This window comes from Ziziphus jujuba, chromosome 2 (genome assembly GCF_031755915.1).
Source record: "Ziziphus jujuba cultivar Dongzao chromosome 2, ASM3175591v1".
NCBI classification, from domain to species: Eukaryota; Viridiplantae; Streptophyta; class Magnoliopsida; order Rosales; family Rhamnaceae; genus Ziziphus; species Ziziphus jujuba.
In genome coordinates this window covers 6,743,742-6,765,548 of record NC_083380.1, presented here as the reverse complement: position 1 = coordinate 6,765,548, position 21,807 = coordinate 6,743,742, and the positions used below count along the sequence as shown (strand labels likewise).

Sequence of the window (21,807 nt, the reverse complement as noted above, 5' to 3'; positions counted from 1 at the left end):
ATTGATTGATCCCTTGGTTTTCGAGAAATACAAATTTCGGGTTTTGTTAAAACGTTGATTGTCCGGGGCGAGCCCGACGTCTCAGTTCATTGCCGAAAGTCCAAGAAGCATTCCTTCCCTTTTTCCTCTCCATCTTGTATTACTTCTTTATCTGTCATTGATTAATTTCATATTTATTTGTTTAATGCTCTGTATACTGTATTGGACATTTAGTTGTTAATTATGCACTGGTTTACTGTTATTTATTTTGGAGTGCTGCAAATTTGTGGAAACAAATTGTAGTAATGTGGGAGGAATAAGGGGATGAATATAGAAGTGTATTTTCAGTGCAGGAAATTTTTGGTTAGTCCTACCCTTAGGGGAGGTGCTGCCGAATTTTCCATTGGAAGGTTCGGTGGTATTTCCCTGGGATCAGGGCTTGTCTAGGGTTCCGGGGAGGAATCGTGGACTGGTCGTGACAACGTAACCATCAGAATGTGAAATAGAGGAAAATAGAAGAAAAGCTTTTCACCTCTGTTTTTCTTCGTTGCCACACATACAAAGGAAACGAAAAAAGAATTATATATACTTTTTAATTTCCAAAAAACCCTAAAATTTTTTTTTATTGTTTTTTTAATTTTTATTTATTTATTTATTTGTTTTGTATTAAGCTTATACGCGTCTAAGTCCTTTCACAATGATCCCTCACATCTTTCCAATGTTTGAAACATGGCTAGGTTAGAAAATGAAAGAATCGCCTCGATGACGTATATATAGATATATATATATACCTGCAAACATTGTTGTTGATTCACTACACACAGATCTTCTTCTTTATATTTCATTGATGTATCTTTTTCTTTGCTTTTGATTTCAACAACTATTCCTCTTGATCTTCCTCTTCACACCAAATCGCAATTTTCTGGCAAACAAGTTTGTAACTCTAATGGAAGCAATTACATGGCTTCCATTAATGTTTCTGATTCTATGCTCTGTGAGAGGAGAACTTCTCCCCAACATTGGTGCTCACCTGATGAATTGCATGGAGTCGGACCGAGAAGCTCTCATTGACTTCAAGAATGGCCTTCATGATCCTGCAAACAGGCTTTCTTCATGGAAGGGAAGCAACTGTTGTCATTGGCGGGGAATAAGTTGTGAAAACACTACTGGAGCTGTTATTGCAGTTGATCTCCGGAATCCACATCCAACTTATAATTACAATGATGAATCTCTCGACAGGTATGGATTCTAGAACCTCAGTGGGGAAATTAAACCTTCATTGATGAAACTCAAGTCCTTGAGGCATTTGGACTTGAGTTTTAACACGTTCAACGACAACCCAATTCCTAATTCTTTTGGATCTTTTAAAAACTTGCAATATCTGAACCTCTCTCATGCTGGGTTTAGTGGTGCGATTCCGTTAAATTTAGCAAACCTTTCAAGCTTGCAGTATCTTGATGTTTCTTGTGATGATATTTGGGAAGAGTCTAGTTTATTTGTTGATAATCTTAAAGGGTTAACAAGTCTTATTTCTCTAAAGCATCTTGTGATGAATGAAGTTAATCTTTAAATGGTAGGATCAGACTAGATTAGGCAACTGAATAAACTCCCATTCTTGTAGCTCATCTGGTTCCATTCCACCTCCTACCTTTTTAAATTTAACTTCACTTGTTGTCCTAGATCTTAGTGATAACCAATTCCTTCCAAAAGTCCTCGATTTTCTTGTCAATGTTAGCAGCCTTGTTACTTTGGATATGAGCAATAATTCGTTGGATGGAAGAATTCCACTTGATTTTAGTGAACTACCAAATTTGCAGTTTTTATATCTGGGAGCCAATGGTCTTTCAGAAAGTTGTCATCAAATGTTGGGGGGACGATGGGAGAAGATACAAGACCTTGACTTCGGCAGGAATGATCTCCATAGGAAACTTCCTTCTTCCATTGGAAACCTGACATTTCTCAGTCACTTAGATCTTTCTGGCAATAGTGTTGACGGTGGGATTCCAAGCTCAATCAGAAAACTTTGCAATTTGATTTTGTTAGATGTGTCTGATAATTACATCAATGAAACTTTACCAAAATTCCTTGAAGGAATAGAAATTTGCCTTTCTAGGAAGCCATTTCCTATTCTACAATCTTTCGACTTGTCATATAATTACCTGGTTGGTAATTTACCAGAATGGTTGGGTCACATTGAGAATCTTGTTGAGCTTGATTTGTCCTTGAACTATCTAAATGGTCAAATCCCAGCTTTTTTCGGATCACTCCAAAATCTTTCTAGGGGGCCACTGCCTAGTCTACAATATTTGGACTTGTCAGATAATTACTTGGTTGGCAATTTACCAGAATGGTTGTGTCAACTTGAGAATCTTGTAAACCTTAATTTATGGTGTAACTCTCTAAATGGCTCTATCGCAGCTTCTTTCGGATCACTCCAAAATCTTTCCAGGAGGCCACTACCAAATCTGCAATCCTTGGACCTGTCAGACAATCATTTGGTTGGTAAATTACCAAAGTGGCTGGCTCAGCTCGAGAATCTTATTGAGCTTGATTTGTCCAATAACTCTCTATATGGTCCCATCCCAACTTCTTTTGGAATATTATAGCAAAATCTTACTATTATGCTTCTAGGAGGGAATGAGCTAAATGGGACCCTCCTAGAAAGTTTGGGACAGCTTTCTGGGTTGCGTAAATTTAATGTTTCATCCAATCAATTGACAGGTATAATTACTGAAGGCATTTTTGGAAGCTAAAAAAGCTATCGGATTTAGATTTGTCTTCAAACTCTTTCACCTTCGATGTCAAATCCAATTGGGTTCCTCCATTCCAGGTCTCTTCTCTTGCAATGAGTTCCTGCCATTTGGGTCCTTCGTTTCCGACTTGGCTCAAGTCACAAAAGCAGGTTGACTTTATCACATTTGAATCTTTCTTTTAATCAACTAGCAGGTCAACTACCACATCCATTACAGTTTGGTTCAAAACCCCAGCTATCGGTATACCTATCAGGTGTAGTTGTGGATTTCAGCTGAAATAACTTCAATGGTTCTGTTCCTATTCCAAGTGGCAGCTTTTACTTACTCGATCTATCCAAAAATAAATTTTTTGGTAATATTCCAAATAAATGGAATATTACCGGTGGTTCCTTTGTTTTCCTTTCTATTGCTAACAATCAGTTAAATGGAGAAATTCCTGCTTGGATAGGCAACATTGTTCCTGGACTTGAAGTCTTTGATCTTTCCAATAACAACTTAAGAGGAAGTATTCCATCAAGCATTGGAAATTGTTCTGATCTCTCTGCACTAGACATCAGTAATAACCATTTGTCTGGAACCATTCGTACCTTCTTGGGTCAATTAAGAGGGCTTAAAACATTGCACCTAAATGACAACAGGGTCTATGGACAGCTCCCATCATCTTTCCAAAACTTATCGAGTTTGGCGACCCTAAATCTTGGAAACAACAGATTAAACGGCAGAATTCCACCATGGATTGGGAAAGTATTTGAAAGTCTAAGAATTCTTGGCTTGAGGGCTAATTCCTTTTCAAGAGAACTTCCGGCTCTGTTATCAAATTTAAGTTCACTACATATCCTGGACGTAGCAGAAAATCAGTTCACAGGCAATATTCCAGCTAGCTTTGGACATTTTAAAGGTATGTTACATGCCCAAATCATTAACCGTCATCTATTGTATGGGGCTGCCCCTATTTACCAAAATGCTGTAACTATGAAACATCCTGATAGCTACGTAGGCTGTCAGGACCCGTCCAGAATTCCCCCCTGGAACCCTAGACAAGCCCTGATCCCAGGGAAATACCACCGAACCTTCCAACGGAAAATCCAGCAGCACCTCCCCTAAGGGTAGGACTAACCAGAAATTACCTGCACTGAAAACACACTTCTAAAAACATCCCCTTATTCCTCCCACGTTACTACAATTTGTTTCCACAAATTTACAGCACTTCAGAGAAATAACAGCAACTCAGCGCATAAATAATAACTACACATCCAATACAGTATACAGAGCATTATACAGATAAATGTGGAATTTATAAAATGACAGATAAGAAGCAATACAAGATAGAGAGGAAAAAGGAAAGAAATACTTCTTAAACTTTCGGCAACGAACTGAGACGTTGGGCTCGCCCCGGACAATCAACGTCTCCCAACCTGGACCTAGGGGAACGAAATTTAAAAACGTGAGATGCTAATTATCTCAGTGAGTGACCCTATCTACTGAACACCTTTAATATTTATAATATACCAAATAAAAGGGATTTAATTAATCAATACCGAACAATTAAATAAATAAATAAATAAACAATTGAAGTAATAATTTCTCTCAAAACCCTCACTATTCACTCCGTTGGAAATGTTCCCCTTTTAAAACATTTTCACAAAACCCGATACTCGTACTTCCCGAAAACTAAGGGATCAAATAATTTAATAAACAATAAATAAATAATTAAATACCCCAAATATAAATAAAGTGTAATAAATTATAATAAATAATTTTTGTACTCTTTGGGGTTTGAAAATTCTATCCAAAAAATTACACTTGATGTACCACACCATATACCAGTGATGCCCTCCGATACCCAGCGTCCCGAGCACCGACTGGCGGGGAGATTAAAGAGAGAAATTTGCAAACGGCACTTCGGCGTCCCGACAGTACCGCTGTTGAAACCGTCATCCCGGCCAAGGGAGGGGCGGCTGTGGCCAATATCAAACTTGCCTGCCCACGGTCCAATGGCAACCACGGGAGACATAATACTTGCTTGCTAAACCACATAATACTTGCGCGCTAAACCACGTGTACATACACCAGAACACCAATACTGTATGAGTGCATCTAAAATAATTGTTAAACCAACCATACCGTTTTCCAAAATTTACCGTGGGAAATATATTAAATTTTCACACTTACCATCTCACATATTTTTATTTAACAAACCGGTACGAAAACATCGATAACAAATAAACCATAATTTTCTCATAATACGAGGTTCAACAGATAAAATACCGTGGGCATAATTATAAAATTTAACCACCAATTTAACAAATATTTTCATAAAATATTTAAACCAATTATGCCCAAAATAATACTTAAAACCACGTACGACTATTACCGAAATATACTTTGCTCATGCATAATAAATAAATTAAATCACAATAAAACCATAATTAAATTGTACCACATGAGCATAATTTAAATACCAATTAAACATAATTAATTGCCCAAAATATTTTTAAAGGTGGGTCACTCACCTGGAGCACGCAATTAAACCATGATCCACCATGGGATCAATTCCACGAATCACCGGTGCTCCTAGAACACAATTCGCACACAGTCAAATAAATTAATATTTTATTCCAGTAAATAATACCCGGTACCCGTGTGGTTAAACACAAACGTTAACCAAAATGGTCGAATAATATACCGAATCGAATTTGGCCGGAAAGCTTCGGTCGGTTTTCAATTCCTCGTATCTCGCAAACCGCTTCGAATTTTTGAGATTGGAGGCCATATTTGAACTCAGAGGACCCAAAATAAGGGGAGAGGGGTGGCAATTTGGACTAGGCTGGCCGGAATACATAAGAAAAGAGGAGAGAGAAAATTTTCCAGCCGTGAAAATTGGCGGTTGAGCTTGCCTCCTCCCTCCGCTCATCGTTGGCCGGCGCGTGTAGCTTATGGGTGGCCGGAATTTGAAAAATACGGTGAGGCCGAGAGGGAGAAAGGAAGGGAAAGGAAGAAGAAAAGAGGAAGAAGAAGAGAAGGAAGAAGAACAAGCCCCCGTGGCCTTTTTTCCCACGTGGGGAGAAGAAAAGAAAAAGAAATAAAAAGAAATAATTTAAAATTAATTAAATAATATTAAAAATAATATTATTACATAAAACAACAATAATAAAATAATTTGATATTAAACATGGTTGACATGTGGCTTCTCAACATGGTGACATATGGTCACCTTCATTAAGTCACACGTGGCACATCGTTACACGTTTAAAAAGTAATATTAAAATAATACTGTATTTGAAAAACTCTACAGGTCCATAACTTCCAAACCACATGTCCAAATCGGACGTGCCGCTAGTCTACGGACTCCTATCAACTAGTACTTCACAACCATGCATGAGTCAAAGCTCAACTTTGCATGAATAAAAAGTCAACTCCGGCACCCCTTAGACAGTTTGGACCTCAACTTGTTTTGCTCATAACTTTCAAACCGTAGCTCCGTTTTCAACGTGATACTAGTCTACGAACTCATGCCAACGTGTACTTCGTAACGGTACCTTAGTCAACCTAGAATTCCAACTGCAACAAAAAGTCAACTTTTGACCCCTTCGATCAATGGTCAAAGTCAACGATCAACAGTCAACCTCGGTCAACGTGCAAAAATTCCGACATGGTTCGGGACAGGGTGTTACAACCTTCCCCTCTTACAAAAATTTCATCCTCGAAATTTCTTACATCGCTGAAACGTATAAGAATATTGATTGCTGATTTGTGCCTCGAGCTTCCATGTCGTTTTCTCGACTAGATTAATTTACCACAAGACTTTTGATCTGAGAAAATAGTCCTATTGACCCATATGCATTCTTCATGACTTAAAAATCTGTACTGGTCGCTCCTTACATGACAGGTCTCTGATGTCCTTTCGTAGCAACAACACGTGAGTTACGCTGCATACCCATGTCTGCTTCCCCGAAAATGCTAACTTGCATGCCACAGAACCAATTCTTCCAATAACCCTGTAGAACCAATGTAACAAGAACTTGACCTTCTCTATCAACCAAAGCATACGACCCTCTTCTATGGAGATAATTTCAAAACTTAATCTCGGACTTTGAGCTTAACATCTTTTCCAGGCACATCGGCTGAACTCATTTGTCAATTCCTGAGCGGTCTCCAGAACTCTCTCGGATGACCTTCGCCTTATTCGTAGTCATTCGTAGGTGTTCGCATCCAATTCATGTTGGTCGTCGTATGGTGCTTCTCCTTACCTACTTCACTCCAGTATAGTAGGGTTTGAAACTGCCTTCCATGTAAAATCTCATACGAAGACATCTCGATGCTCACTTGGTGGCTAATATCGTAACGAACCCTATTGATGGAAATTGCTCAATCCAGCTTCTTTCGACATTGCATAATATACGGTCTCAACATAACTCCCAAGTGTGAATCCTGCACTTTACTTGTCCAATGACCTGTGGTGGAAGGCGATGCAGTCGTTAAGTCTCGCTCCAAGTGTATCTATTAACCTTTATCATAGTCTTCAAGTAAAGCTCGAATCTCAATAGTCATGATGGCGATTGATACTCTGTGTAGTCTCATGATACACTTTACAAACAGCTTGGCCAACTTGTCTCCGTGAACACCATTCTCATGCCAGTAAAAAGTGCGCTAACATTTCCACTTCCCGCTTCCACTTGTTGGCAGCTTAACTTAGCAAGTATAATAGAGACCTCTTCCACCATCACTACACTACCATCATGCCTAATCGTGACTTTAACTTTCCTCTTGTGTAACTTTCCTCCTCATGCCCACTAATTAAGGATATCCAAACTAGGCCACGAGAACACAATCTATAAGTCTTGGTCATAGTCGAACGCCAACCATAAAGTGCTTCTAAAGCATGCATCCTTAAACCAACAACCAACTCTCGTAACTCGATCAGCAATTCAAAGGTAAGATTAGAACTTAAGTCTAATTTCCTCAATTACTGGTATCACCAAGTTAAGGTTGAGATTAATTCACTTGTCTTCGATTACCCTCCTAGTACTTACAATTATAAAACCCTGGCTCCTCAGTGATTAACCAATAGTCTTAACCTCGACAAACATCAATCTTTCTTTTAACTAAATTCATCAAGGTCATGAATAAAATTTCTCAACATCCAAATACCATTCTTGAAAACCCTAAGTTTCCCCAATTTCGAATAAATTTCATGAATCCACACCTCAAGCAATAAGGAATTTAAATCTTAATTCTAACATCACCACCAATACTATGAACAAATCACTAGATCTTTAACCTATAAAAGTATCCCACACTTCTTAAATTCTAACTACGTCCCAATAATCGTACTCCTTATCCTTGTAAATTATCACCAACAATATCAACCACCTTAAATCGATAAAACACCATCAATACGAACCTTAAATCTCCAAGGAAATAAGATATCAAGATCTTAGCTTCTAGAATGAAAATAACCATGCTTAAACATCTAACCATGCCTAAGGAATCATCCTCATCTCATTAACCTCATCAACAACCAAGTAGAACTTTAATCGCTATCCGGATCTTGTTTGATTCTCTAAACGTTGTCGTACCTTCTCTTTGTGAACGATAGTTTAAGCACAAAATCCACGTTTACATCTCCCCACCCGGCAAGGAAATGGGCAAGGATTGAAACTACTTCAAACGTTTCTATTCCCCACTTTTACTTGTCGGTGACTTAAATACCTTTATGCGAATCCTGCAACTTCCTTTATCGTGCCAAACCATAATGTCATCTAGTGAGCATTCCATACATCTTTGTACCCTTGGGGTGTATCGCATACATTGAATCACGTGCTTCCTTTAGGATCTCCTTTTTGAACTCAACGATACCCTACTTTGGATTCTCAACTGGCGATACTTAACCCTTAAGTCGCTCTTGGAAAAACCATAACATAAAACAAATAATATAAAAAAAAATATATTTTTCAAATATACTTAACTTGCATAGGCAATTGTTAAAACTCCACATTGGAACAATAGTAAAAACATGAACAAATGAAAAAAATCATATCTTAAAATCCATAGTATAAAATAAAATATGCACGCTCGTAGTGGAGGTACGTACGACACCTTCTACATGCTACGTAATCCATGATTTCAACTGTCGCCGACACTCTGCTACCAATACAAACCAGGGTGGTTGCCAATATTGGCCGTCCGATCCCCTGGACTCGTAGGCAACATGATCATGGGGCTAGCTCTACATGGACCACATTGGTTCGCCGCCTCCATATGGTGCAGTATGATATCAAACAATATAACATACAAAGACATGTACGAACATAAACAAAAAATACTTGAATAAAATACACTTAAATTTCAAATATCACTTTGAAAAGGATTTAAGTTTTAATAATCGATAGGAAAAAATATTTTGACACCTTGAGATTGATCGACACACATCCATACTCGACAATAAGTATCGATTATGGGTGGTGACCTTGCTAAATCGTTGATAGCCGATACACACCCCTAGGCAATCATCCTTCTTTTCCATGAACGGAACAGATGTCATTCACGATGATATGATTGATCTAGTGAAACCTTTATTCACCAAATCTTGCAGCTAAGCCTTTAAGTCCTTTAACTTTAATAGAGTCGCACGGTATGGCGATACTGAAATAGATCGATATCCAAAGCCAAGTCAATAATAATTTGATATCCTTTTTACGGTCATAATCCAGATAACTTGCTGGAAAAATGCTTTCGAATTGCTTCCCACTATTAGCGGTCCCAACGCTCACCATCTACTCGGGCATCAACCACCTGGGCCATAAACTTAAGAACCACTCACTCCATATCTAGGACCACTTCAGATCCCAAAAGATTCACAGAATTGGATCTGCCCCCATTACTTGACCTTTGAAAAGAAAAGGCAATCCTCGACCATCGACTAGGCCATAGGAATTCCCCGTTAGGATAGGTGATTCTAATTAACACCTTCGAAGATTAAAGTTATTCAAACTCAAGCAACGAATTTGCTTCGAGATAAAGGGAAAGAATGCTTTAAGACGGGAAAAATGAGAGATTAGACACGGATGGGATGCACAACAATGCACAGTCCCTTAGGGATACTAGAACCTAGAGCTCTGATACCAACTGTCAGGCCCCGTCCAGAATTCCTCCCCAGAACCCTAGACAAGCCCTAATCCCAGGAAAATACCGCCGAACCTTCCAATGGAAAATCCGGCAGCACCTCCCCTAAGGGTAGGACTAACCAAAAATTACCTGCACTGAAAACACACTTCTAAAAACATCCCTTTATTCCTCCCACGTTACTACAATTTGTTTCCACAAATTTACAGCACTTCAGAGAAATAACAGCACTCAGTGCATAAATAATAACTACACGTCCAATACAGTATAAAGAGCATTATACAGATAAATGTGGAATTTATAAAATGACAGATAAGAAGCAATACAAGATAGAGAGGAAAAAGGGAAGAAATACTTCTTGAACTTTCGGCAACGAACTGAGACGTTGGGCTCGCCCCGGACAATCAACGTCTCCTAACCTGGACCTAGGGGAACGGAATTTAAAAACGTGAGATGCTAATCATCTCAGTGAGTGACCCTATCTACTGAACACCTTTAATATTTATAATATACCAAATAAAAAGGATTTAATTAATCAATACCGAACAATTAAATAAATAAATAAATAAACAATTGAAGTAATAATTTCGCTCAAAACCCTCACTATTCACTCCGTTGGAAATGTTCCCCTTTTAAAAAATTTTCACAAAACCCGATACTCGTACTTCCCGAAAACCAAGGGATCAAATAATTTAATAAACAACAAATAAATAATTAAATACACCAAATATAAATAAAGTGTAATAAATTATAATAAATAATTTTTGTACTCTTTGGGGTTTGAAATTTCTATCCGAAAAATTACACTTGACCCACCACACCATATACCAGTGATGCCCTCCGATACCCAGCATCCCGAGCACCGACTGGCGGGGAGATTAAAGAGAGAAACTTGCAAACGGCATTTCGGTGTCCCGACAGTACCGCTGTTGAAACCGTCATCCCGGCCAAGGGAGGGGCGGTTGTGGCCAATATCAAACTTGCCTGCCCACGGTCCAATGGCAACCACGGGAGACATAATACTTGCGCGCTAAACCACGTGTACATACACCAGAACACCAATACTGTATGAGTGCGTCTAAAATAATTATTAAACCAACCGTACCATTTTCCAAAATTTACCATGGGAAATATATTAAATTTTCACACTTACCATCCCACATATTTTTATTTAACAAACCGGTACGAAAACATCGATAACAAATAAACCATAATTTTCTCGTAATACGAGGTTCAACAGATAAAATACCGTGGGCATAATTATAAAATTTAACCACCAATTTAACAAATATTTTTATAAAATATTTAAACCAATTATGCCCAAAATAATACTTAAAACCACGTACGACTATTACTGAAATATACTTTGCTCATGAATACTAAATAAATTAAATCACAATAAAACCATAACTAAATTGTACCACATGAGCATAATTTAAATACCAATTAAACATAATTAATTGCCCAAAATATTTTTAAAGGTGGGTCACTCACCTAGAGCACACAATTAAACCATGATCCACCATGGGATCATTTCCACGACTCACCGGTGCTCCTAGAACACAATTCACACACAGTCAAATAAATTAATATTTTATTCCGGTAAATAATACCTGGTACCCGGGGGGTTAAATACAAATGTTAACCAAAATGGTCGAATAATATACCAAATCGAAGCTCGTGGAACGCGGATCGCATTACCAGTCTCCATCGACCCCAATTCCATCGGAATTTGGCCGGAAAGCTTTGGCCGGTTTTCAATTCCTCGTATCTCGCAAACCGCTTCGATTTTTTGAGATTGGAGGCCATATTTGAACTCAGAGGACCCAAAATAGGGGGAGAGGGGTGGCAATTTGGACTGGGATGGCCGGAATACACAAGAAAAGAGGAGAGAGAAATTTTTCCGGCCGGCAGCTTCTCCGACCCGATCGGCGCGTCCAACGGCCGGTGACCGTGAAAACTGGTGGCCGAGCTCGCCTCCTCCCTCCACTCATCGCTGGCCGGCGCGTGTAGCTTATGGGTGGCCAGAATTTGAAAAATACGGTGAGGCCGAGAGGGAGAAAGGAAGGGAAAGGAAGAAGAAAAGAAGAAGAAGAAGAGGAGGAAGAAGAACAGGCCCTCGTGGCCTTTTTTCCCACGTGGGGAGAAGAAAAGAAAAAGAAAAAAAAGAAATAAAAAGTAATAATTTAAAATTAATTAAATAATATTAAAAATAATATTATTACATAAAACAACAATAATAAAATAATTTGATATTAAACATGGTTGACATGTGGCTTCTCAACATGGTGACACATGGTCACCTTCATTAAGTCACACATGGCACATCGTCACATGTTTAAAAAGTAATATTAAAATAATACTGTATTTGAAAAACTCTACAGGTCCATAACTGCCAAACCACATGTCCAAATACGGACTCGTATCAACTAGTACTTCACAACCATGCATGAGTCAAAGCTCAACTTTGCATGAATAAAAAGTCAACTCCGGCACCCCTTGGATAGTTTGGACCTCAACGTGTTTTGCTCATAACTTTCAAACCATAGCTCCGTTTTCAACGTGCTACTAGTCTACGAACTCGTGCCAACATGTACTTCGTAACGGTACCTTAGTCAACCTAGAATTCCAACTGGAACAAAAAGTCAACTTTTGACCCCTTCAATCAACGGTCAATAGTCAACCTCGGTCAACGTGCAAAAATTCCGACATGGTTCGGAACAGGGTGTTACATAAGTACTATGGAGTTTGGCCACTACTATGAAAGACTTGTTGTAAATATGAAAGGCCAACTTCTAAGATACACCAAGACCCTCTCCCTTGTAACCATGCTAGACCTCTCAGGGAATAACTTGAGTGGAGGTCTTCCTATAGAGATGACAAATTTATTGGGTTTGGTCGTTCTCAACTTGTTAGAAACCATTTCACTGGTCACATTCCGAAAAGCATTTCGAAGCTGAAGCAATTGTCTTCTCTTGATCTCTCGAGTAATAGGTTCTCCGGTGCTATTCCTCAAAGCTTGGGATCACTCTCATTCCTGGGGTATCTGAATCTGTCAAACAATGAATTGTCTGGTCCTATTCCTGATAATGATCATATGCTCACTTTTAGTGCATCCTCTTTTGTTGGAAATGTTGGCCTTTGTGGTGGTCCACTTTCGGTAAAATGTCCAGGTGATGACGAAAATGAGAAACCAGATAAGGATGGATGACTCCCGTGGATACTGGTAATGGTGACAGCTTCATTGATAAGTGGTTTTACTTGAGCATTGGATTGGGATATGCAACTGGAATTCTTGTCCCGTACTTGATAATGGCGATGATAAAATCTTGGAGCGTAGCCTACTTTGATGTTGTTGATAAAGTTGTGGATAGAATACTGTACCTGTGGTTGAAATATAGAACCTTAAAGCAGAGGACTAAAAGGCATCAGCGAAGAAGATAAAGAGTATCTTTACTTCGGTTTGTTACTATATCTGCTTTCCTTTCTTTGTTCATGTTAGGTTACTTGTCAAACTGACTTTTTGATAAAGAGTACTTCTAAACTTTCATTCCTAAATAATAATATGTTTCTTTGACAATGTGTTTCTCATCTACTAACTATACTAAACTTAGAAAATGTCATTTCTGTTTGTGATTACTTGCAGTTAGGGAAGGTAAGAAGCTTCACCTAATATTCAAGGAGAACGCAAAGAGGTTTTCAATGTCAACTTTATTTCTTTGGAAATGAATTTTAAGGACACTGTTGAAAGCATGAAGGAGGAGGGTTTCCTCATAGATTACATTTTACAAATAGTACATTTCTTTTTTCTGTTTCACTATCCCAACCTTCTAATTTGTGATGGTTTTAAAAGCTGTGTTCAAATCAACGTTGTAGTAAATGTCAATTTTCTACTAGTTTTCAGCCTTATGAAAATTGTGAAGTTTCTAGTTATGTACTGCAAAGCATATTAACTTGCTTATTGACATGCATATTCTCAGCTTCTCCATTGTGTCAATTTCACATATTTGAGGTTGTTGCACCTATTTTACAGGGAGGTGGGAGCTATGACTTCCTTGCTTTCTTGACATTCCTACTTTAAAAAACCTAAAAAAAAAAAAAATGAAGAAGAGAGAATATGGAAAAATCAATTGCCAACATGCCTCTGTTTAGCCTTGTAACTGCAAAATAGCTTTCTGGTTCTAAAATCAACATTAATTAGTTATGCATGTAATAAAAAATGTAGTTAGAAACAACACTAAGCAAAACCTTTTGTCAACTCAAGTAATAAGCAAAGCATTTTGTCATTTCTGGTTTTCCATTATTTCCTTGCATAGAAGCTCACTGCTTCACAAGTTATCCTTTGGATTAGATGCCATGTTATTCTTACCTCCGATAAGAAACTTTAAAAGAAAAAAAACAATTACTTTTGCCCGCATTTTATATCTATAGCTCTTGGAAAGAATATATATATATATATATATATTTTCTCCAGACTTTAATGGGAATTAATTAGACATGAGTGTTTTTCTTTATCAAGACTCGAGAGTTAATCTCCATATTACAAAAGTTGAATTGCCTTTGTATTATTTTTCATAACTTTGTTTTATAATAAATGAGAGAACTTCTGCTAAAATCCGACTTCTAAACAGGGCATTAATGCTTGCAGATTGATGAAAAATGTTAAAACCAATAGCCTTTAATGCTCTATTTTGTCAAGTCTCATTCGAACCTAACAAACTTTGCTATTTATAAATGTTTCAAGAAATACTTGTCAATAAATGGGCTGTTAAATATAGTCTTTGCTCCTTCGAATCACGAACAGCTACTTATTAATATTGCCTACAGTCTACAGAGTGAGTACTTTACATGCATAAAAATGATTTGATAAACAAAAAATTGGTTTTCTTGATCCATCTTTAGTTAGTTTCTCATTTTTTTCAATTTCTGCTTGATTTAAGCATCTATCAGCATAATGTGATCATTCCCCTAATAATACTGAATCAGACGACATGCTTTGTATTGCTTATTAAACCACAGTTCCAAAGACTATCTTTTCTTTTCTTTTCTTTTCTTTTATTAAACCTTAATAATGCATTCTTAGTTGGGTTGGCTATCTAATTTTTCAGACATTTACGTGCTTCTTTTAGTCAATTATTTAAATAATCTGTTTAGCTTTGTTTTTATTTACAACTTAAAGTGATAGTATTTTACAGTTAATATACAAGAAGGCACACAACTTCTACGATCTTATGCTACCAGAATTTTGACTAGACAAAAGTAGAAACTAATTAGTAATTACCATGGATAGATATGTTTGTGAATCACTCATCATTGCAAAATTGCAGAGATGCTGGATTGATTTGTGGGGCCTTCCTAATCTCTTCTATTTGTTGTGGATCTTGTTACCGAAAGTAACAGAAGTGATATTTCTATGCTAGAAGATTTGGTGTTCGATTTCTTTATATTCTTTTTCTTCATTTTCTAATTTGTACTATAAAGAAAAAAATTGATGTGTAAAAAAAGGGCAATTGGCCCGTTTCCTGTTGAGCTGAATATGTTTTGGCACTTCAATCCTTCAACTTTTTGTTTTTTTTTTTCTGTTTTTTTTTTGGTACTTTGCTCTTAGAACTTGAATTATATCTATAGGTAAAATTACTGGTATTTATGCTATTGATCTTTCGAGTAACAACTTAATGGGAAATATTCCATCAAGCATTGGGAATTGTACTTCTCTAGAGGTATTAGATCTGAGTAAGAACAAGTTGTTTGGCAACATACCTGTCTCCTTGGGTTAGCTAAGCAAGCTTAAATCGCTGCACCTAAGCGACAACAAGTTCTCTGGAGAGCTGCCTACATCCTTGCAGAACTTATCTTTGTTGGAGACATTAGATCTTGGAAAAACAGATTAACGGGTAGAATTCCACAATGGATTGGAGAAGGTTTTCAAAATCCAAGTATTCTTAGCTTGAGTTCGAATGCATTTTTTGGAGAACTTCCATTGGCGCTGTCAAATTTAAGCTCAATTCAGCTCATAGACTTTGCAGGAAATCAGTTAAGTGGCAGCATACCTGCTAGTTTGGGAAATCTCAAAGCTATGACCCAAGTTCACAACCATAACCATTATCGCTTATATGGGGGTTCGAATGGTTATTATGAGGAAAATTTTGTTGTAACCACAAAAAACCAGCATCTGGAATTCACCAAGAGCCTCTCCCTTGTAGTCAGCTTAGATCTCTCGGGAAATAATTTGAATGGAGATCTTCCTGGAGAGATAACAAATTTGTTGGGCGTAGTGTTTCTGAACTTGTCCAGAAACCATATCAGTGGACACATTCCCGAAAGCATTTCGAGGTTGACACAATTGTCATCACTTGATCTCTCACACAATAAGTTTTCAGGTGCTATTCCTCAGAGTTTGGGATCACTCTCATTTTTGGGGTATCTGAACCTGTCGGACAATGACTTCACTGGTAAGATTCCCCACAAAGATCAAATGATCACTTTCAGTGCATCCTCTTATGTTGGAAATCATGGCCTTTGTGGTAGTCCACTTGATGTAAAATGTCCAGGTGATGAAGACGATGATGATACAAATAAGGGATCGACTATTCACAAGGATAATAGTAATGGTGACAGCTTCGTAGATAATTGGTTTTACCTGAGTGTTGGATTGGGATTTGCAGCAGGAATTATTGTTCCTTTTCTGGTAATGTCAATTAGAAAGTCTTGGAGTGTTGCCTACTTTGATGCTGTGGAAGAAGTTTCTGAAAGAATACTATATTTGTGGTTAAAATATAGAACCATGCAGCAGAGGAACAGAGGACATCAGCATAGAAGATAAGTGTATGTTTTCTTTCTTAAATTTATTACCTTTATCATTGATTTACTTTTAGGATTAAATTCCAGTACTTCCATTATGGTGAAATCAAAGACATGTGAATGAATAATGGTGGAAATGCATGCATGTAGTTATTACCTTTTTTTTTTTTAATCCCTTTTTGTTATAGCCATTTTATTCAAAAAAAAAAGTAAAAGTTTGTGAAGAGCAATCAAAGACCATGATACTAGCTTTTGCTTCAATTTTTGTATTGGAATCAACAGAGTAAGTTGGGTTTCATACATGTATATAGTTGCTAATTCATGTATATAAATACCTGCTAACTGTACAATGATATCTTTTATTTTCAAGTGAGTGATATTTTGATAATGAATTTGGGAAGATGATTCTCTACCCTTATGTGTGCATTTTGTACCCACTATAACATTTTTTGTTTGAACGGATATTTGGACCATAAACTGAATTAATTGTTGTTGTTTGCAGGCTCAGTACTCTTGATCACAAGACTACGGAGAGAATGGCAATTTCTGTGTTCGGATTTTCTTTCTTAATAGACAATCTTTATTTGGCGGAAGTTTGATGTGCTATGTATTTAACTTGTGCTTGTTTAATCAAATAAATAAGCCTTGTATATTCAGATTATCTTTCTTAACAGATAATCTTTGTTTAGTGGAAGTTTGATATGCTATGTATTCAACTTTTGCTTGTTTAATCAAATAAATAAGCATTTTATTCAGATTGTATAAGATAATTAGAACCAAAAAACTTGGCTTTTGTTGACAACTATGTAGTTTTGTTTTTGGAATTTTAAATTTTGCATCTACTTGATAGAAAACAAAATCGATATCTCTTAAAGTTAGAGGCTGGAAGACAAAATTGTGTATTAGATTATCTATCTATTTTTGGTTTTGTTCACGCAATAATTAAATGGGCTATATTTACAACCCTGACAAGAATTCTGGAGTCCAACAAATTTCCTCTGTTTTAATTGGCCTTACAATCAGCAAGTATTTATAACCGGGGCAAGTGCAAGAGTAGCAGATAATAAAAATTTAAACATATTCAATAAGCAAAAATTTGGCAATTACTTGAATTCAGCATGAATGTACATAGACTCTAACAATCTGCTAATCATTCACATAAACTCACATAAGTTGGCATTATTGTTTAACTCCATATTAAAGAGATTGTATTTTACAACTAATATACAAGAAGGAAAACAACTTTTATGAACTATTTTACCAAATTTGATGTAGGTCAAAATAGAATGGTAGTAATTAACATGGATATATATATAGCTGTGGATTACTTATTTTTTTATTTTAAAAAAAAATATAGAGGAAACTTGCAGAGTTGAATCATGGTCAAAGCCTCAGTCATGAAAGGCAAAAGCTAAATGATTTTGACCCAACTCCTGAAACACGCTTCAAACATGTAGAATGGTGAGCCTGTTTTCAGTTTCTATTTTTTTCTTGTTTCTTTCTTTCTCTCGTGGATTCTCTGTTTTGAAGACAGAGTTGGGGAAAAAAAGAAATAAACATCAAACCATTATAAGGTGGTGTCTAGTATTTCATGATTTAGTAATTATGATGTCTCATGACCCGTCTCTGTCTGTACACAAGTAGTACAACAAGACTACTTGTGTTAAATTCTTTGTAAGCAATATACATGTCTTTTATTTAATTTTTTTGTTACTTTTTTCGTTTCTTTGGTTATTGTTTCGTTTCGGTTTCTTTTTCTTTTCATTCATTTATTTCTTCTGTTGTAATTATCTTCAAATCAAGACTCTTATATTTAAAAAAGTTCCGCATCATTTTTATGTTTTGACCAACAAAATATATATATATATATATATATATATTTTGAAGTAATGAACATGTGTGTGCAAAGTTTTAAACGGTAAAGTTTGAGAAACATAGAAGGACGAAGACCTTTTGAGGTTTGAAATAGGGAATGTAGAATATTGGATGAAAACGGGAAAAAATAAATAAAGGGGCTTAATGACTATAAAATATCATTTACATTTTAAGTGCCAACTTTCTTGAAAAAATTATTGCCTTTTTTTATTATTTTTTCAAATAGTAACAGTAATATTTGTCACGCAATTAGCTAAAGTCATTGACAGATAGTTTATGATAGAGTTTATTTGCTGGCGATATGATAAATGCTTAAACAAATGTTGGGATTTAGAATAAAATTTGAAGGTAATTTTGAATTTCAACATATATATTGTTCAAAAACAACACTGAAATTCCATCTATACTCCAAGTGTAAACATATATTTACGTTATCATGAAACTCTACCTCAAAAGTCATGAAATGAGACTATACATGGCTTACTCGTTAGATTCAACTTTTCTTCTTTTTTTTCCTTCTTTTTTTTTTTTAATTTTAATTTTAATTTTTTTTAATCTTTTTGTTGTTTGGAAGTTGTTCTGATCTTTCCCTTTGTTGTTATTTCCAATAGCTACTTAATTTCTTGTGTATGAAATTAAACCCTTCTTATTCGCTAGAATGCATTATACATTGAAATTCAATGGATGGTTTGTGACTTACAGATTTTAGTGGTCTTCCCTTCGAAGCCATTCTCATAGGCTTATCCGTCCCTCAAACTAGGCTTCTTGACAATGCATTTCTAATTGGTAAATTTAGTGGGTGTTTATGATCCAACTTGGTCAATTTGTTTCCAAGTATATGATAGCCATTAGATCAAGGTCTTCTATGTATATAGATTTTGAAAATACTATAAAATTATCTTTGTTTTCTAATATAGAGAAGGAAATGTACTCTAATAACTGGAAGATAAAAATGAAATGTACTTATTGAAATTGAATTTATTACGAATGAATTAAACCAAGTACATATACTTGAAAAAAAAAATTGGGATTTAGAATGAAAATTTAAAAGTAATTTTGAATATCAAAATAAACATGCTTTAAAACAACAATCAAATTCCGTTTATACTAATATAAATATATTACGGTATCATGAAATTCTGACTCATAAGTCGTTAAATGAGTCCGTGCTTAGTTGCTCATTAAATTCCACTTTTCTATTTTTATCTTGTTGTTGGTTGGAAGTGTTTCTGATATTTTCCTTTGCTCTTATTTCCAATAACAATTAAACTCCTTTTGTGTACGAAAGTAAAAATTTCTTCTCCACCAGAATGCATTGTATATTGAAATTTAATGGACGGTTTGTGGCTTACAGATTTGGTGGTCTTCCCCAAGATGCGCATAGACCTTTCCCCTCAGACTAGGCGTTTTGACAATGCATTTCTTAAAGGTAAATTTAGGGGCTGTTTATGATCCAACTTAGTCTATATAACCATTAGATCGACGTCTTCTATATAAAATTTGAAAATTAAGTGGTAGTTTGATTATGTTATTTCTAAACAAACTATGAAAAGCCAACCCAACATCGAGTCAAATTGTTAGAAATGTATTCCATTAGTTGCTTTCTCCATTTGGCTATTGCAACAAAGTAAATCATTTATTCTACAAAATATCAATGCCTTCTTGTAAATCCTATTTTGTGTCCTTAATTATATGAATTAATTATAAGTATTTCATTCATTACCACTATGCATTCTTTTGGATAATTTTTTTAAAGTAAATTTGCTTTTCTCATATATTTCTATCCATGTTGATAATTACTACATGTGTATGTAAGTCTTTTATCAAGTTACTGTTTTTTAAGGTGAACTCTAGTTTCCTACTTATATAGTAATTATAATGGTAATAACACTGCGTATTCTCCTCGATAAATTTTTTTAAGTAGATTTTCTTTTCTAATACATTATTATTAATTAACTATGTTGATAATTATTATGTGCAAGTCTTTTATCCAATAACTATTTTGAAGGTAAATCTTAGTTTCTATTTACTATTAAGTTTATGCGTGAATATATCTAATAGTTTTTTTTTTAAAAAAAAAATTAGTACTAGAAAAACTTAAAAAAAAAAAACTTAAATATTAAATTATCTAATAGTTTTAATTTTTTTATTACTATTTTCTTAATAATTATTACAAGTAATGAAAGAATTTACCTGAAGTTTTTTTTTTTTTTTTTTTAAGGTTTTGTAAACAATACTTTTGTTTTTTTGATAGAATTTTAATCTATACTTAGATGCCGAATATATTAAACTATGGTCTTTATGAATCTTTTGTTTTTTATTTTTACTGAGAGAATAACAATATATATTAAAATTTAACAATATAAAATTAAAAACAATATCAAAATTTTGTTAATTTCTTATTTATCTAAGTTTACTAATTTCTTTACGTTTCTTAAACTGTGTTTCTGATTTCTTATTAAGTTTTTTGTTTTATTTTATTTTTATGCCTATTTTAGGTTGTTTTACTAATTTATTTATTTATTTTTATCATTGCTAATTTACTTAAATGTTCTTTTTGCACATCTAATCGTTTACTAATTTCTTGTTTGTTTAATGGTTGGTTTCTTCAATGAGTTTTATTTTTGTTATTTTTTTCGTATATATTATAGCATTACTATAGTTATAATAAAAGTATAGCTCCTTTTTTTCTTTCTTTCCTTTTTTTTTTTTTTCTTTCACACATAATTTTTTTAAGAACATATCAAAACTAAGCGTTGATAGCATGTGGAATAAATAATTTACCCTATGGCTATAACTTCAGGTTGAAAGTAAACTAGAGATAAAAAGCACAAAGAATTAGTAAAAGAAAATAGAAAAGAAAGTTGAGAGAAAAAAAGGCAATAAGAGAAAGTTTAAAAGAAACAAAGAAGAAAACTAGGAAGAAAGTAGTAGGTGTTGAGAAAGAAAATAGAGAAAAAAATGGAGAAAAGTATAAAGAAAAAGCAGTGAGAAAAAGTAAAGAGATAACATAAAAAAGAGAAAGTAAAGAAAAAACAAAATAGAGAAAGCAAGTCAAGAGAGAGAGCATTAAGAAAGAAGAGAGGAAAAGGAGAAAAAGAAATGCAGAAATAGAAACAGAGAGAAATTCAAGTGAGAAAAATTGAAAGGGAAAGGAAGCAAATGAGAGACAAGAAGAGAGACACACACAGCACACCAACCCACACAAGAGGGAAGAGAACCTCGAACAATTCCCGCATAATTCTCTTCACCCAAACGCCAAAAATTTCATATT

The 21,807-nt window shown here is 35.2% G+C and overlaps 2 protein-coding genes across 2 annotated transcripts; both read left to right on the top strand.

Annotated features, from left to right (window-relative positions):
• Positions 1-925: 925 nt before the first annotated feature.
• LOC107417478 (LRR receptor-like serine/threonine-protein kinase ERL1) lies at positions 926-13,068 on the top strand. Its single transcript, XM_060814909.1, has 8 exons — positions 926-1,218; positions 1,387-1,494; positions 1,601-2,477; positions 2,586-2,700; positions 2,810-2,881; positions 3,181-3,630; positions 12,645-12,768; positions 12,852-13,068. The coding sequence occupies exons 1-8, from the start codon at positions 926-928 to the stop codon at positions 13,066-13,068; spliced, it is 2,256 nt and encodes a 751-aa protein (XP_060670892.1).
• Positions 13,065-16,680, top strand: LOC112491658 (putative receptor like protein 25). Its single transcript, XM_025073757.3, has 2 exons — positions 13,065-13,237; positions 15,744-16,680. The coding sequence occupies exons 1-2, from the start codon at positions 13,065-13,067 to the stop codon at positions 16,678-16,680; spliced, it is 1,110 nt and encodes a 369-aa protein (XP_024929525.3).
• Positions 16,681-21,807: the final 5,127 nt, after the last annotated feature.